This window comes from Quercus suber, unplaced genomic scaffold, assembly GCF_002906115.3.
Source record: "Quercus suber isolate HL8 unplaced genomic scaffold, Cork oak 2.0 scaffold_325, whole genome shotgun sequence".
NCBI classification, from domain to species: domain Eukaryota; kingdom Viridiplantae; phylum Streptophyta; class Magnoliopsida; order Fagales; family Fagaceae; genus Quercus; species Quercus suber.
In genome coordinates, this window is record NW_027069778.1 from 51,346 (window position 1) to 69,010 (window position 17,665).

The 17,665-nt window shown below is 36.1% G+C and overlaps 1 protein-coding gene across 2 annotated transcripts; it reads left to right on the top strand.

Annotated features, from left to right (window-relative positions):
- The first annotated feature begins 856 nt into the window (after window positions 1-856).
- On the top strand, window positions 857-16,666 carry LOC136071551 (uncharacterized). Of its 2 annotated transcripts, XM_065782995.1 has the most exons (9): window positions 857-1,331; window positions 2,231-2,299; window positions 2,650-2,745; window positions 2,963-3,087; window positions 3,646-3,841; window positions 4,148-4,323; window positions 4,706-4,835; window positions 7,630-7,790; window positions 16,351-16,666. In XM_065782995.1, the coding sequence occupies exons 1-9, from the start codon at window positions 1,005-1,007 to the stop codon at window positions 16,580-16,582; spliced, it is 1,512 nt and encodes a 503-aa protein (XP_065639067.1). In that variant the 5' UTR covers window positions 857-1,004; the 3' UTR covers window positions 16,583-16,666. The 2 variants fall into 2 exon arrangements, with proteins under 2 accessions (XP_065639067.1, XP_065639068.1); XM_065782996.1 differs by lacking the exon at window positions 16,351-16,666 and having other exon boundaries at window positions 858-1,331; window positions 7,621-7,707.
- Window positions 16,667-17,665: the final 999 nt, after the last annotated feature.

Below are 17,665 nucleotides of genomic sequence, written 5' to 3' on the forward strand. Positions count from 1 at the left end.
CCTAAAATAACTAACTAATAATCTCTTAACTATGCAACCAATTAATGCTTGACAGCTGTCTCCACTAACTTCTTCTTTCTTCTTTCATTGGCACGTGCAATGGCTTTGTTAATCCCTGCCGTTTTCTTCTTTACTTTACACTTGCCACTATCGTTTACTATAGCATGTCGTTTGTTGGCTTTTTCAACTTCAACATGTGGTAAATATTACCTTTTTTTTTTTAAAAAAAAAAATTATTTATGGAATGGTAAATATTACTTGATAGCACTAAAAAGATTAATCAACAAAATTAATTACTACCACCAAGTAATTTATTTTTATATATAAAAAAAATAAAAGCATACAGACAAAAATTTGTAACCTTTCAGCTGTATCGCTTAGCATTATGTTACATGAACAATGTTTATTTCACATCTGTTGTTGCAAAGAATAGTAGTCACAAATGTTATGCAAATTATGTGTGTACAGTTGTGTGCAACAATCAAGTGTGCACTAATATTTAGCCTATGTTCTTTACATATAATGGCTAATATTCTTTTAATCCATTGCGAAATAAAATAACAACAACAACAACAACAATAATAATAATATAGGTAAAGCTAGATAGCAGAATGATAGCACCCAAATTCCAAAATCTCAAATTTTTAACTTTAGATCCTTTGAATTAAAAAAAGGAAGACAAAGGACATTATATATATTGAAATGAAAGCAAAACAAATTGACAGTATCATAAAATTCTTATATCAGCGCAATAGTTTTCATAATTTCTTTTTTCTATCTAAACAACCAAACACTCTTATAAAAAAAAAAAAAAAAAAAAAAAAAAAAAAAAAAAAACGCATATCAACAACAAGAAGAGTAAATTTAATTTTAATGGCATTATCAAAATAGCACATAAATGTCCACATTTGATTGCGGAATGCAAAGAACAAAACATAAACCCCACTAAAACCCCAATAAAAAACCAGGCCTCATCAACACACTTCCCACTTCCAACCATAACCATGCCCATAGCCATAACCCACACTCCTCATTCCTCTATCTCCACCTTCCCTCCTCCATTTCCCAACTCTTCTGCACTTCGCCCTAATTCATTCCTTAAATTCCACACTTCATCATCCCTCAGCTCCGGTGCTTCCACCATCTTCAACAAAACCCTCCTAATTCCAAACCCTAATTCCGGTGGTTTCCTCCGCAGGAGATCACCACTCCGCCGCGCTTCGCTCCGAGCCAGCGCCACCGCAGCAACCGACTACTACTCCACTCTCAAAGTCGGTCGCAATGCCACTCTGCAAGAAATCAAAGCCTCTTACAGAAAGCTCGCTCGTAAGGTTTGTGCCTTTCTTTAAGCTTATCCATCACTTTGCCAACATTACAATGTGTATTTGCCTAATTCGTGTTTTGACTAAGGTGTTTTCTGAGTGTTAATTAGTGCTTCTTTTACTATTGCAGTTGAATTTGGTAGATGCATAATGAAGCATTATATGGAAATCAATCAATTTATTTTTAGAATAGCGTTGTTCTTCGTGCTTCATTGTTCTTTTACAACAGTTGTTAAAATTTTTGTGACTGTAGACTATTGCCGTTGTTGTCCAGTTAAGCTGTTTTTACATGAATCGTGCCACAAAGATATGGTTCACACATCATTTCACCAGCCCTGATTAATTAAAGTGCTATAGGCACCGAAAACCTATGCCTAATTTTCACTCCCTTCATACATTTGTATTGCAGTGGGATCCAGGTGATGTGATTGCTTGTAGGAAGGGAGTGAAAGATTATGTGGTTTTCTTGGTGCTTGCAGCACCACTAGATTAATTAATTTGGGATAGTTTGCATTTCTATTCACTGATTGTCAAGTTAGGTTTTGCTTTAAAAAAAATTATATCAAAGACATGGAGTTGTACTTCATGCCATTCCATTTTTGATTTCCAAAACTCTTTTAGGACCTCTTATGTAATTAGTTAATCTATCATTAGGCTATATTGAAGTTTAATGTTACTTGTATCTATTCCATACTTGTAATTCTGCCTTTAGCTCCGGGTTTCCTTTTCTTAGGATATTTTTCTCGGTGACAAGGCTGATACATTTCTTTTTTTATTAATTTTTCCTATAAAAAAAATGTAATTGTTTTGTATTCTTTAATTACTTTGTTTTCATAATTGTGAACATAAAGTAGTTCTCATTTTTTTTAAAAATTTGTACTTATAAAAAAAAAAATCCTTTGGAACAGTATCATCCGGATCTGAATAAGGGTCCTGGTGCAGAAGAGAAGTTTAAAGAGATAAGTGCTGCATATGAGGTAATTCTTCTCGTAACATACTGCTTTTTCTGCTATATATATATATATATATTTAATCCTTTTCTGCAATCATTTCTATTTGCTCATCCTAGTACCATATCTTGCTGATGAGCTTCTGTGGTTTACATTCTTTTTGGGAATCAATTTTTCATCCATTCATCCATTCATTATGTTACTTTGAATTTGTCCTTCATGTGTGATCAATAAATTTTGTCCTGCTGGGATGTATGAATTGATGATGAATCAAGTAGATTAAAGTGTAGTTTTTACAAAATTTAATGATCATATGCGGCTGGATTATCTTTTTGTCCTTCGGTTTTCATTCATGTTGTAATAAAGCATCTGTGTAGGTCCTATCAGATGATGAGAAAAGATCTTTATATGATCGCTTTGGTGAGGCAGGTTTACAGGGGGAAAATGGAGGGTCAAGCAATTATTCACAGGGGGTAAGTTCATAAGCAACTCTTCCACTTTCCACAATGTCCAAATAAGCAAATCTGCTCGATTACATTATTATAGTTCTCTGATACATACTTACATGTTCTCTTTTGACACTTTCTTATATGGGGTTTTTATTTTTGATCCCCCCCTCCTCCCCCTCATTTCATGTAATTCACGAGGCATCTTTTCTTGTTTCATTGAATTATTATTGTTTTTTTTTAGGTGGATCCATCCGTAATATTCGATGCATTCTTTGGTGGGTCTGATGGGCTTTTCGGAGGAATGGGTGAACAAGGAGGCATCAATTTCAACTTTAGAAACAGGGGAAACCAGGCTCTTGACATTCGGTAACTATCTGCCTGCAAAATTGATATGAGTTGCTTTTGAAGCTATGAAATTAGTCCCCCCACTCGATATTAAAATGAGAATGGGAAGTTAATAGCACTTTACATATATACTAAAAGGCTACTTTCTCCATGTTTTTCCAATGAAATTAATTGTTTGTTTGTTTGTTTTATTTATTCAGTTTTTACAAGTATTACTGACAGATGCAGCCTTACCATTTCAGAACCACACACCTATGTTTCTAACAAAATCCACTGTACAGCTATGCATAGCCACAGAGATGCAAAAGAAATTTTCCATGCAGCATAATTTGCATTTGAAATGATAATATGGGATTGCTGGATTTTTATAATTCACTTGTGAATTTCTGGTTTCTTTCCAAAGCCATATTTTTCAATAATGCATATACATAAGTGAAAAGTTTGCATGTATTTTGTATCTTTACAATTGTCACTTTTTGGAATTTCTTTTTTCCATATTCATTAACCCATATTTCTATCCTTGGATTATGAGCCCCTTTAAATGTATAATTTACTCATACTAAAATACATTTAATACAGGTATGACCTTTATATGAGCTTTGAGGAAGCAATTTTTGGTGGACAGAAGGAAATAGAAGTCCCTTGTTCTGAGACATGTGATAAGTGCGATGGAACAGGAGCGAAGTCTAGTAGTTCCATAAAATCATGTACGGCATGTGGTGGTAGAGGAGGGGTAATGAAAAGTGAGAGAACACCATTTGGAGTAATGTCGCAGGTAAAATGAACCATTTGCAATGAAGATAGTCATATAGCCTGTATTATGATATGATGTGTATACTCTAATAAAAACTTGTTTTTTTAATTAAATAGCTAAATAATTACAGTTTATGTTATGGATTTTTATTAGGTTAATGCTACTTTTCTCTTATGTCAAAAAGTTCTATATGAGCTGATATTATCAACTATAGGCACAAAAGGATGGGCTGATCATTTAATCTTACTCCTGCCATTTATTCTTTAATTCACTTCCTATAGTTGACATATGTATTATGCTGCATGAATGTTATTATATGACTTTTAGGTATCAACTTGCTTAAAGTGTGGAGGTGATGGCAAGATAGTCACTGATCATTGCCAATCCTGTGGTGGCAGTGGTCAAGTGCGGTCAAAGCGTAATATGAAAATTGTCATCCCACCTGGCATTAGTGATGGAGCCACAATGCAAATTCAAGGAGAGGGAAATCTTGATAAGAAAAGGTGTGTAAGCAAATGAAGCCCCCCACCCCCCACACTTTTTTTAAAGGGCATAGTTGTGGCTGTTTACTTCCATAACTAGATTGCATTTTGCCCCAAGGGATGATTTTAAATTAGTAATTTTTTGTTACTTGGGTGTAATTTAAGTACCTGGGAAGTGGAGACAATATACAGCAGCATAAGCCCACATTGCAAGAGGAGGGTACTCCCCTTTTTCAATCCTTTCCTCTCCTCTTCTCTCCCTCTAAACTTCCAAACATAAGGGAAAATATGGTATCATGAAAGCAACTGAATATACTTTGGCTCTTCCACCCCCTCCCCTTCCCCCTTTCTCCTTTTCCTTCTTTCTTTCCTTTTATATTATTTTATTTTATTTTTCTGACAGGGGCATAGCTGGTGATCTCTATTTGGTCGTCCATGTAAATAAAAAGCATGGAATTTGGAGGGATGGTCTTCATTTGTACTCAAAAATTAATATTGACTATACTGAGGCAATACTAGGAACTGTAGTAAAGGTAAAAATAGTTACTACAATTGTTAGACATGGAGCAAATTTTGTCATTTTTCTAAGTTTTTTGGTGATTGATTTTCTGCTTTACAATAGTTTATTTTGTTTGTTTGTTTTTTATTTTTTTATTTTTTTGTGTTGATTTCATTATATTTAACATTTATGATTTATCACCAGCTAAGGACGACTTTTAGTCTGCATGCCAAAGTGTTGATTACATTTTTTGGTTGCTTTATATAAAAAATTCTGTTGATTGAAATCCATAAGTTTCCCCATATATAACTTTGAAAATATATTTATACTTAGCAAATCGAGATAATAATTCAGTGTTTGGGAAATTCTTGATTTACAGAGTGTCAATGACTAGGATATTGGGTGAACAATATAATCATTTCTGTGCCAATTTCGTTGATCAAACCTTTCGGGTCCACTTACACGAATGAACCATTCTATTCTTTCCATACTCCTGGATGATGCTCGAGTTAGAAACAAGTAATGAGGAATCTTACAAACTCCCATTATGGGCTAGGTTGAAATGTAAATGGGAGTTGAAATGATTGGAATACATAATTTAGTTTAAATGTATGGTTTTGTTATTTTGCCACTCATAAGGGCATACTTGTAATTTGCAAATTAATAACTATTTAAAAATAATAAAATATCTTTTAGGGAAGAATAGAAACCCTACTAGTATTAGAGTACTACAGTCTTGGCTTTTGGAAGTTTGGAGGGAGAAAGAGGAGTGGAAGATTAAAAGACATTTTTACTGGTAACAGGTGATAACCCTGAGGAAGTGAATCTGAAATAAAAGACCTTGGGGTTTTGAAGTACTTTCTGGTTATCGAAGTAACAGAGTCCAAGCAAGGTATATTTATATCTCACTAGAAATATGTTCTCGATCTCCTAGAAGAAATAGGAATGCTTGCCTGTAAGACCCATGATAGAATAGAATCACAGATTTGAAGAAGATCCAAGGGGTGTACTAGCTGATAAAGGGAGATACTGATGCTCAGTTGGAAGATTGATCTATTTGTCACACACTCATCCTGATATTGCTTACTTCAGTGTGGTTAGCCAATTCTTGCGTGCACCACGAAAATCCCATATGGATGCTGTCTACCATATTCTTTTGGCATGCGAAATCAATTCTGGGCAGATTCTTGCCATGGTTACTTATCAGTGGAATCTTATACTGATGTGGCTGGATTTATTACTGATAGAAGATCTGTGTCAGGATACTGTACCTTTTTTGGAGGTAATTTGGTCATTTGGAGTAAGAAACAGGTAGTTGTAGCTAGATTGAGTGCAGAGACCAAATTTTGAGCTATGGCTTATGGGATTTGTGAGCTTCTTTGGGTGAAGATTGTGTTGAAATAATTGGGGTTTAATGCTATGGAAACTATGTGATTTTATTGCAACAACAAGGTAGCAATTGATATTGCTCATAATCTTGTACAACATGACAGAATCAAAGATGTTGAAATTGATAGACTCTTCATCAAGGATAAGCTAGGTGATGGCGTAATCTGTACTCAAGTTGTGAAAACTGAGAACCAACTAGTTGACGTCTTAATTGAAGGAGTTTCAAGTAGAGTTTTTCCTACTATTTTAGGCAAGCTGGGCATGAGAAATATCTTTGCATCAGCTTGAGGGGGAGTGGTGGAATACATAATTAGGTTTAAATGTATTATTATTATTATTATTATTTTATTTTTCCACTCATAAAGGCATACTTCTAATTACACATTAATGACTTTTCAAGGGCAATAAAATACATGTTAGGGAAGATTAGAAACCCAAACAGTCAGAATTTTAATCTTAACTGAAACCATCCTGCATTAGGTAATTGTATGGTTTTAGTCACCATGCTATAGTGCCCCTGGTGTGTTATGTTAAAATGATCACAATGGTATGAAAGAATCAGCCATTTGCTGTTATATTATCACTTTATGAGGCTGCCAATAGGGCTATCCAAGTAGTAGACATTTAAGTAGAATTAGGTGTAGCAAACTTAAGGTGCTCGTTGTTCAATTGGTCAAGTATCTTGGTCTCGCATTGGATACCTAGATTAGATTAAATCTTGCCTTCACCAGCCATTAGGCGTATTTAAGGGAAAGGAGTACCTCCTACTTTTACCTTATAGGCCTACTTGGTATGTGATATTCCAGCAAAGTGGAGCAAACTTCACCTTTTAGCTAAATATTTAATTTTTTAACATCTTTTTCTGTTGTTATTTAAACTGTCATATATCATCTTCTTTTACTGCTTAATGTCAACTGAAATAAGTCGCTCACACTGTGTTGTATTGGAAATTTATGGTGTCACTGTGCCATATTATTGTAGAGATTCAAAGTAATGGACTAAAATGCAGAGTTGTGTCCAGTATATTTTTATTTTTAGATAATGGTAACTTTTACTACATGAAATGGAGAAATTGAAGTGACTTATTGTTCCTATAAAAAAAAAGGCCCAACTGTTATAGAGGAAGAAGAAAGGCTTATTTCAGCCAACCAGTAAGTGTGCGGATTGTGATATTTACTTCTAATATCCGTTGGAGTAGGATCCATTCTTTCATTGTTAAATTTTTTTAAATTTTATTCCTTCTCTACATTTCTTCGATAGTACGCATGGCTTCAGTGTGATAATGCATTGTTTTTCCTACTTTCTGTTATTCTTGAATTGTGGGATGCTCCAGATAAGCATGAATCTTTGTAGTATTTTCCAGAGCACTTTGGCTATTGGTACTGGTGCGCCCAAAATATGAATACATGTTTGACATAGAAATCTTGAAGTAACTTCAGGTAGAAACTGTTGAGGGTATAAGAGATCTTCAAATTCCTTCTGGGATTCAGCCTGGAGAGAGAGTTAAAATGTCACGCATGGGTGTTCCAAACATCAATAAACCTTCTTTTAGAGGTGATCATCACTTTATCGTGAATGTTCTGATCCCAAAAGATATCAGGTCAGTGTCCTTTCACTATTTACACTTCAAAATTTTATACATTATTTTGGCTTGGACAGTATTTGACTTTAAATCGATATGTACTTCTTGCATAAAATGTTAAACTAAATTTATCATTGAAGCAGCTTTTTTGTCTCAACTCATGAGCATATGCTTTGTATGTCCAGCTTTAACTATTTGTTTAAGACGTTTTATAGTGAATTAGTTATTAACCATATAATATATGGTGCTTTTGAATTGAAAGATTTCAGATGTATTAGTCTCCTTTGTGGTGTCTACAAAATTTCTTGCCAAGGTCTAGCAAACAGGCTGAAACAAGTTTTAGGGTAGATCATTTCAGACATTCAAAATGCATTTATAGAACGTAGATATTTTATGGATTCAGTGCTAATAGCTAATGAATCCTTGGATAGTTGCTTACAATTCGGAATCCCTAGAGTTCTCTGTAGATCTGAAGAAGGCATATGACCATGTCAATTGGGATATTTTGGTTTACTTATTACAAAGGTGTGGTAAACTGTCTTTGACAGCAGTAGAGTTCTGGTAATCCTCTTTCCCCATTGCTGTTCATTGCAGTATTGAAGGATTTAAGTGGATTGATGTCTAGAGTGATGGTAGGAGGTTCTGTATCTTTGGGAAATATTGAGTCTGGTAATATCGCACTTGCTTTTTTCTGTTGATACTCTGATTTTTTTGTTATGTGAATATCAATTGAATCTGCCATATGAGATGTATTTTGTTATGTTTTGAGGGTTTTTTTTCTGGCCTTAGGGTAAGTCTGACCAAATCTGAGTTGGTACCTATATGGGTGATCACAGAGAAAAGGGTGCTGACTAACATTTTGGGATGTAGGGTTTCTTCTGTCGCAATGGAATATTTGAGACTCTCTCTTGGGGGCTCATTTCAAAGGTAGTAGCATATGGAATGGCATCCTAGAGAAGATGGAATAGACATTGTTATGTTAGAAGAAACTTATCTTACAAATAGTTCACCTCGCACTAATTAATAGTGTGCCCTCTAGTCTCCCATCTTACTTCCTCTTTGTTTTCCATACTGGTTAGCATGGCCCAAAAATTGGAAAAAATACAAAGGGATTTATTCTGTGGTGGTATTGGTTGTACCCTGTGCACAAAGCTCTCAATTTTATGGGGTTTGGGAGAGGTGATGGTAGGCAGCCTTACCCCCAATTCTTTTGGAGAGGCTGATTTCCAGACCTGAACCCGCCACCTCCTACTTTTGGTGGAAGACACTTGCCTTTGCATTGAGGCCTGACCTGTTGCTTTTGGGGTAATATTGGTGGTGAGCATAAATTCCATTTGGTGAATTGGTCTAAAATGTGTACCTGAATTCAAAAGGGGGTATAGGTATTAGAAAACTTTTGATTTTTAAGTAAGCCTTACTTGATAAATGGTTGTGGTGTTATGTGGTAGAAAGGGACTCACTTTGGAAGAAAGTGATAGATAGTAAATATATTACTGATATGGGTAATTGGTGTTTAGGTATTGTCAAAGTCCCTTATGAGGTTGGTTTGTGGAAATATATCAGATATTGTTGGAAGAGATTTGTCTCTTATACACGCATTGAGGTGGGGGCTTTAAAGTTTTGTTTTGGAAGGATCACTGGACTAGCAAGGGAAGTTTCGGAGACAAGTATCCCTAGTTTTCAGATTTGCTAGAGATAGAGATGCCCTTGTGTCAGGCTATTTGGAGTGGGTTAATGGACAGTTACATTGGAAGTTGCTTTTCATTAGAGAAGCTCAAGATTGAGAGAGTAAATCGTTGGAAATTTTTTTAGATAACCTACATGCAGAATGTCACCCATACGGGGGGTCATAGATTGGTGTGGCTACCATCACCAAAGAAAGGATTTCAAGTAAAATGCTTTTATAAAGCCCTTAAGTTAGGGAATGTCAGATCAGCCCAATTTCCTTGGAAGTTCATTTGGAAAGCTAGAACCCCACCTAGACTTGCTTTCTTCATTTGGATTGCCGCACTAGGAAAAGTTTTGACAACGGATAATTTAAGAAAGAGGACAATTACAATTGCAGACTGGTGTTGTATGTGTGAGTCCAATGGGGAGTCAAGTGGATCATCTTCTATGTTGTTCTATTGCTAGGGATATGTGGGATGTATTACTCTGCATATATGGGGTTAGTTGGGTAATGCCCAGTTCTGTACTTGCTACGTTGGAGTCTTGGAAAGGTAATTTGGAAGTGTGGGGCACAACTCCTTCATATCTCTTGTGGCGCATTTGGAACGAGAGAAATCATTTCACTTTGGAGGGAATTGTTATCATTACCATATATTAACTTCCTATTTTTGAAGTCCCTTTACGAGTGGAGCTCCACCTCCTATTCTTTCTCCATGGTTTCCTTCATGGACTTTTTAGATGATTGTCAGTCGATAATCTCTAGGCCTGTGTAATTTTATTATTATTATTCCTTATCTTTTTCTCTTTCTCTTTCTGTTTTTTCTTTACTACTCTGTTATTGAATTTTATTTTATTTATAGAAAAAACACATTTCTTCTGTGGTATATGTTTTAATGTTTTATATATGTTTTTGTGCAAATTTCATATATTATAATGAACGAGGAAATAGGAGCTATCTTTTGGAAACTGTGCCCATTCATACTAGTTTATCCAACATAGATGTATGTGCATGTGTTCGTTTGTTCCCCCCTCACCCTCTTTGTCACTGTCACATCTTCTTGATGCTTATGCTTTGTTTTGTAGGTGCATAATGCCTTGCACTTTGCAGTTTCCTTTAAATAATGATTTTTATTGATATCAGTGATGGATTAAGCTGTGTAGTTTCAAAATGATAATTTACCAGCAGATGCATCATAAGTTAACCAAGTGCAAATTTATTTTGTAGTGGGTTCTACAAAATAGTAATAGGAACATATTACTGGAGCCTAGGTGTCAGCAAAGTCACAAAATTCCTCCTTTTCATTTTCCTCCCCTTTTCTTGGTGAATACTATCCAAACATCAACTTCCTACATTAAAGCCCTAGGTTCTCCATGCTCTGCTAGGTCAAAATTGGCAATTGGCTTTTCTTATTTATTTATATATTTATCAATAACTTATACATACGATATATACATGCAGCACGGGTAGGAGGAGGTGAGAAAATAATAAAATCCATACAAATGCTTTGACCAGAATGTATGGCCAGGCCATGGTGGACAAACTGAAATTGCTGATTTCCTTCTGAACAAAAAATTGGCACCGGACTCATTAGTCTTGATTAATTGCAATGTCTCTTATGTATATTGTCTGCTGGGTCCTAGTACTTTTTCTCCTCAGTTGTACACAATGAACATGCCATCATGCTATTTGATTATTAAAAATTTATTTAATATCTGATTTAATCTTTTTATGTTGTAGTAAAGAATTATCTTTATCAATACTTCATCCGAGGTGGCTGTCCTCTCTTAAAGAAGGAGATGACCATTTTCATTTTTTTGGATAAGATATAGAAAGTAGATGACCAAATTATAGGTTGTGTTTATATTTTCAAAGGAACACTTTTGCAAACTATACAGTCAACACTGTCTCTCAGAAGTTGCCTGTGTTATGATGATTGATGCCATCATAAATACAAATCCACTTTACAAGGCCTTCTAAATCACTGATATTCATGCAAGAAATTTTGGGTGGAAATATGGAAAGAATGCATGTTGTAATGCAAGTAGATTAAATAGACTAAATAAAACTAGAAATCTACTTGCTTTTTAGCTCCAATGACATTAGCTTGTGAAGAAACTCATTTTCTTAATATAAATATTAAGGCCAAACTGAGAATTACCTTAGGAATGATGTTGTGTTGCAATGTATATGAGGCCTACTGGAAGCATAAAGTGGCTGTCTATCTACATGTTAAAGTTTTACTTGCATAATCCTATTTTGTTCTGTTATCTTGTGATGCTTCCTCCCAATTGAAATTTAGTTGGATGGAAATGGCAGTGATATGTCTAGTGGCTCAGAACAGCCTTCGATGTCTAGAATAGATAGAGTTTTGGTGTCTCATGATTGGGAGGAGCAATATCCGAATGTGGTCCAACGGAGATTACCTCGCCCTGTTTCAGACCATTTCCCTATTCTAGTGGAGGTAGGGGGAATGGCGAGGGGGAAAAGTCCGTTTAGGTTTGAGAATATGTGGTTAAAGACGGACGGGTTCACTGATAGAGTTCATTTTTGGTGGAATCGACATTCTTTCTCTGGCACTCCCAGCTTTGTGTTTGCCAAAAAATTGAAGGCTCTGATGGAAGACATCATTCAGTGGAATCGCTCGGAGTTTGGTCATGTTGGGCGTAAAAAGTCTCAACTTCTTGAGGCTTTGAAAGTGCTAGATGCCAAGGAAGGGGAGTTTGGCCTCTCTGCTGCAAAGTCTTGTGAGAGAGTTGTGTTGAGATCAGAAATAGAGAAACTTCTCTCGTTGGAAGAAATCTCTTGGAGACAGAAATCAAGAATGTTATGGATCAAGGAAGGTGATAATAACACCAAATTCTTCCATAAGGTGGCTAATTCTCATAGAAGGTTTAATCATCTAAGTATTTTGGAGGTGGATGGGGTGATTTTTGAGGAGGAGTCCGAGGTGGCGGCTCAGGTGGTTCAATTTTACAAAAAGTTGTATCAGGAGACTGAGGAGTGGAGGCCTTTTGCGGAAGGTTTGGAGTTTGATCAGATAATCGAGTCAGAGAGGGGCTGGCTTGAAAGGAGGTTTGAGAAGGAGGAGATTCTTCTAGCTGTCAACGAGTTGGCTGGAGATAAAGCTCCAGGTCCAGACGGTTTCTCTATGGCCTTTTTTCACCAATGTTGGAGAGTGGTGGAAAGAGATATTCTAGCAGTTTTTGAGGAGTTCTATCTTCACAGTNAGAAAACATTTTCTAGAAATCAATTTCCACACAGAAGTCAAGTCTTGGGCAATACAGAGATCCATGTTCCCACATCAATGGCATTGACATATATCGAATAAGCGACAGTAAGCATGAAAGAAAACGCAACAAGACCATGTCACAGTTCCCAAGACTTTAGAAGACAAAAAGGGAGGATGCAGGCAAAATTGATACATAACTTCAAGTCCCATTGTCTATTACAGTATAGAAAGCAGATAAAATCTTATCAGTTATCTGAGCCTAAAAAATTCTGTAATTACGTTCTTTTTGTTTTCTGCAGGCCCTAGGGTTATCGTTTCTTTTTTGTACAGATGTGCAGTCATCAGTCTTTCTAATCAAGGTAAATATACAAGTAATAATAAAAAATAAAAAAATTGAAAATGCCAATGAGGAATCTGGCTTGCTACACCTCCACAATGATGAGGATGAGTCAAAGCTGACTGATGCAAACCCTTCTTCAGATCGCCTTTGCCTGTAAACGAGCAAAAGATTAAGATCCACAGGAAGAATAAGGGCCTGGGAAAGCTTGAACCCAATTCTGACAATGATGAATATAAGCGTAATTGAAAGAGAGTTACCCTGAGCACACACAATGGAGCTGTAGACAGTCAAGTGAAATTCAATCCACGAAATAATTTGTTCAAGGACTAATAGAGGACAAGCAAATTCAAAACTCGTTCTAGATCATATGATAATTGTATTTATCAATGTCATTGATTTTTTCGCGATGAATCCTATTTTTGAATACAAAGATCATCACCATGCCTAATTATGGTTACAGGTTTCCCACTGACCTTCTGGGGGTTGGTTGGGAGGATGGGCATGAGAACTTTAATACTATTTTGTACCAATCTGAGTATTGGTGAGGCCTGAAAGAAAATGGTTATAGGCTTCAAGCAATAAATCATAAATCAGTCAAACAGATTAGAAAGGGTGGCTTTTAGTCATCCAACATAATCGTCTAGGGGTCATTTGGTTAGTGGAATCTTGAATTTCCAGGAAAACTCACATTCTTGGAATCTTGGATTTCCAGAATCAGATGCCTAAGACTGTGGGACTCCCATGTCTAGGTTTTTATGTAACATTCCACTCAAATCCTCAAGAAGATAAACATTCCCGCATTTAGTAAAAAGCAAATCATTTTCAAGAATGATAACCTGAGTTTAAAAAGATAACAAACTCAAGACCCCTCTTTTATGCACTAACCCATGCGTGAGTGCGTGTGTATGTTTTTAGCATAACTTGCAGTCCCTAAAGAAGTAAAGATACTTTCAACATAGACATTTCTCAATCCCAAGTAATAGATATCACTTGATTATCAAGCGACATAAATCAATTTTCAAGAAACAAATTAGCTTAGTATACTAGATCATAATTTTTTACAAGAATGTGGTACATCATAATTCTTTCTTATTTAAAACATGACTTTACTATTTATTGATGTCTCAATTCCAAACAATTTAGCACTTTTCATTGATTAAATATACTTTTTGTGATTTACTTTCAACTGTTTTTCACATCCAATTGGCAAGTCAAGCTAGGAATACATGGTAAGAAAGGCCAGTGAAACATACCCCAAGAAATTCTTAATTGATTTCCACAAAGATGCAACACCTTTGATCCCTGGGCTTGAAGCATGGTTTTTAAGGTCTCTAATTTTATGTTCATCAAAATCACCATGCATTGTCCCTGAAAAAGGTAGAATAAAGCAGACATATAAAATTCTGAATGGACATTCGATATTAACTCACTTCAGCCATCCAATAAACATTCATCAGAACGTTCACCTACAATCTATTCTTAATCAAAAGGTCTTAATTTAAGAAATATGATGACATTACCATTTGTATTGGCAGAATCAGAATGAAGTCTGCTGGATGCTCTAAGCGAAGCTAATTCCTTAACAAGTGCACGTTCTGTATCACTGCCATCACTTTTTTTATCAGTGGGAAAATTTATTAAAGAAAATTCAAAAAATAAAAAGCCCCCCAAAATAGATGTGTACTGAGATAGCAAACATCAAGAACAGTTTGTATCACTGCCATTTCTTTTTTTTTTTTTTTTTGATAAGAGAGAGTATATTCAAGAGGCTACCTCATGCAAACAACATAAGGCAGAACAAAGAATACAGAGAGGGAAACAAACAAGAAAAAACAACAAAACAAACAACAGTCAACAGAAAACTAAGTACAAAGAAGGGAATTTAGGAACATAGGGAGAGAATCACTAGAGGTGAGTCCCCAGGCCCTAGACCAATCAAAAAGGGAACCAGTAAAAAAAGCGAGCAGCTGGTCATCGGATTTGTCCAAGTCCTCAAAAGTGCGCCAGTTTCATTCCCTCCAAATACACCACATTAGGCACGGAGGAACTAAATTCCAAACACTAGAAGAGTGCTTTCCCAGCCAGTTCCACCAACCAAAAAGAGTATCTGCAACCGAGCATGGCAAAACCCAGTTGATCCCAAAAGATCTGAAAACCCAGCTCCACAGCTGATAAGCTTTGTCGCAATGGAGTAGTAAATGGTTTACCGATTCCCCATTACAACGACACATAATGCACCAGTCAACAAAATCAAAGCCTCTACCCTGCAGATTATCCCCAGTAAGAATCTTCTCCCAAGCAGCACTCCAAACGAAGAAAGAGACGCGCGGAGGAGCCTTAACCTTCCAAACACCTTTCCAAGGAAAGATAATAGATGAGGGACAACGAAGCTTATTATAGAAAGAGCGAGTATTAAAATTCCCCTTCTTTGACAACTTCCACCTCATACGGTCTCCGTGCTCAGATTGAGGTAAATTTGAGCCTAAGGTACGGAGGAAATCCTCCACCTCTCCCGACTCCCAATCATTTGGTTCCCTGAGTAAACGAACATTCCAGCTTCTCTGAGCCCCAGTCCCCAATCTTTCAAGAGACGAGGCCACAGATGCCTCTCTATTATAAGCAATCCCATACACCATCGGGAAGGATAGATGGAGTGGTAACTCCCCACACCACCGATCCGTCCAGAATTTCACTCTATCTCCCATCCCTACCTCAAAGTGAGTGCATTTACAAAACACCTTCCAGCCTTTTCGGATGCTTCTCCATAAACCGCACCCGTGGGCACCCCTACCCACCTTGGAAGACCAACTCCCCCACTCTTCCCCAAACTTCAAAGCTACAACCCTCCTCCATAGGCGAGTCTCCTCCACCCCAAACCACCATAACCATTTTCCTAATAAGGCTTTATTGAAAGTCGTGATTTTCCTTACTCCCAATCCCCCATTCGCCTTTGGGGCACACACCTTATCCCACCCTACCAAATGAGCCTTCGAATCCCCCCACAAGAAATCCCTTTGCATCTTCTCAATCTTCTTAGCCACATGAGAAGGGATGGTAAAAAGAGATAAATAATAAGTAGGGAGGCTAGCTAATGTACTCTTAAGCAACGTCAGTCTTCCACCTTTAGACAAGTACAGCTTCTTCCACCCAGCCAACTTTCGCTTAATTTTTTCCAAGATAGGATTCCAAATAGAGGGGGACTTGTGGGAAGCCCCCAACGGCATACCAAGATATGTCATAGGCAAAGCCCCAATCTTATATTCATCATTGTCAGAATTGGGTTCAAGCTTTCCCAGGCCCTTATTCTTCCTGTGGATCTTAATCTTTTGCTCGTTTACAGGCAAAGGCGATCTGAAGAAGGGTTTGCATCAGTCAGCTTTGACTCATCCTCATCATTGTGGAGGTGTAGCAAGCCAGATTCCTCATTGGCATTTTCAATTTTTTTATTTTTTATTATTACTTGTATATTTACCTTGATTAGAAAGACTGATGACTGCACATCTGTACAAAAAAGAAACGATAACCCTAGGGCCTGCAGAAAACAAAAAGAACGTAATTACAGAATTTTTTAGGCTCAGATAACTGATAAGATTTTATCTGCTTTCTATACTGTAATAGACAATGGGACTTGAAGTTATGTATCAATTTTGCCTGCATCCTCCCTTTTTGTCTTCTAAAGTCTTGGGAACTGTGACATGGTCTTGTTGCGTTTTCTTTCATGCTTACTGTCGCTTATTCGATATATGTCAATGCCATTGATGTGGGAACATGGATCTCTGTATTGCCCAAGACTTGACTTCTGTGTGGAAATTGATTTCTAGAAAATGTTTTCTGCATTTATAGGCGTTTGGGGCAACGGTAAATGTTGATCAACCGGAAATTGTTTTCTATTTAACCGTAAAATAACAGTACTTATGGTTGAAAACAATTTACGGAAAACAGCAAACCATTTTCAGCCTTATATAAAACTTATCAACCGAACCTCCTTCTCACCCTCTACTATCTGCCACCCTACCACCATCACTCCCCCCACTAATGTTTGTGGTCTCTGGTGTCATATGTTTTTTTATAATATTGTTTGGAATGCAACCAAACACTTAAAAATAATTTATTTTCCAAAAAATATTCTCATCTGAAAGTATTTTAGGGTCATAAAACATTTTCCATCGTACTAAACACAACTTAATTAGTATTTGAGTTGCAGTGAGTAGTGGCTGTATATCAGGTTGTACATCTTTGTAGATGGTTTGAATGGTTGTAAAAACAATAATGTTCTTTGCATTTGGAGTTTAAATTAATTTTCCCTATCAAAATTTATTAGGTAGTGTACCATTATGTAAAAGTAACACTTATACAATGTTTGTAAATAATATATATAATGTCACTAAAATGAATAAAAAGGTAACTTCTTGATTGGAAATTGTCTTTATATTGTTTATGTTTATAAAATATTAAGATGATAAGAGATTAGTAACTTTTAAACTTTGAAATAAATTCTTTAAACCATATTAATACATTGAAATGAATGCATCTAAGAATAATATAGTTTAGATTAAGTCTTGAGTTTTTAATTTTAACAATTAAAACCTCAAATTTATGAAATTGTTTCAATTTGAAGTCTTTGTGCATCTTTATTATTCATTTTCCTTTTTTGG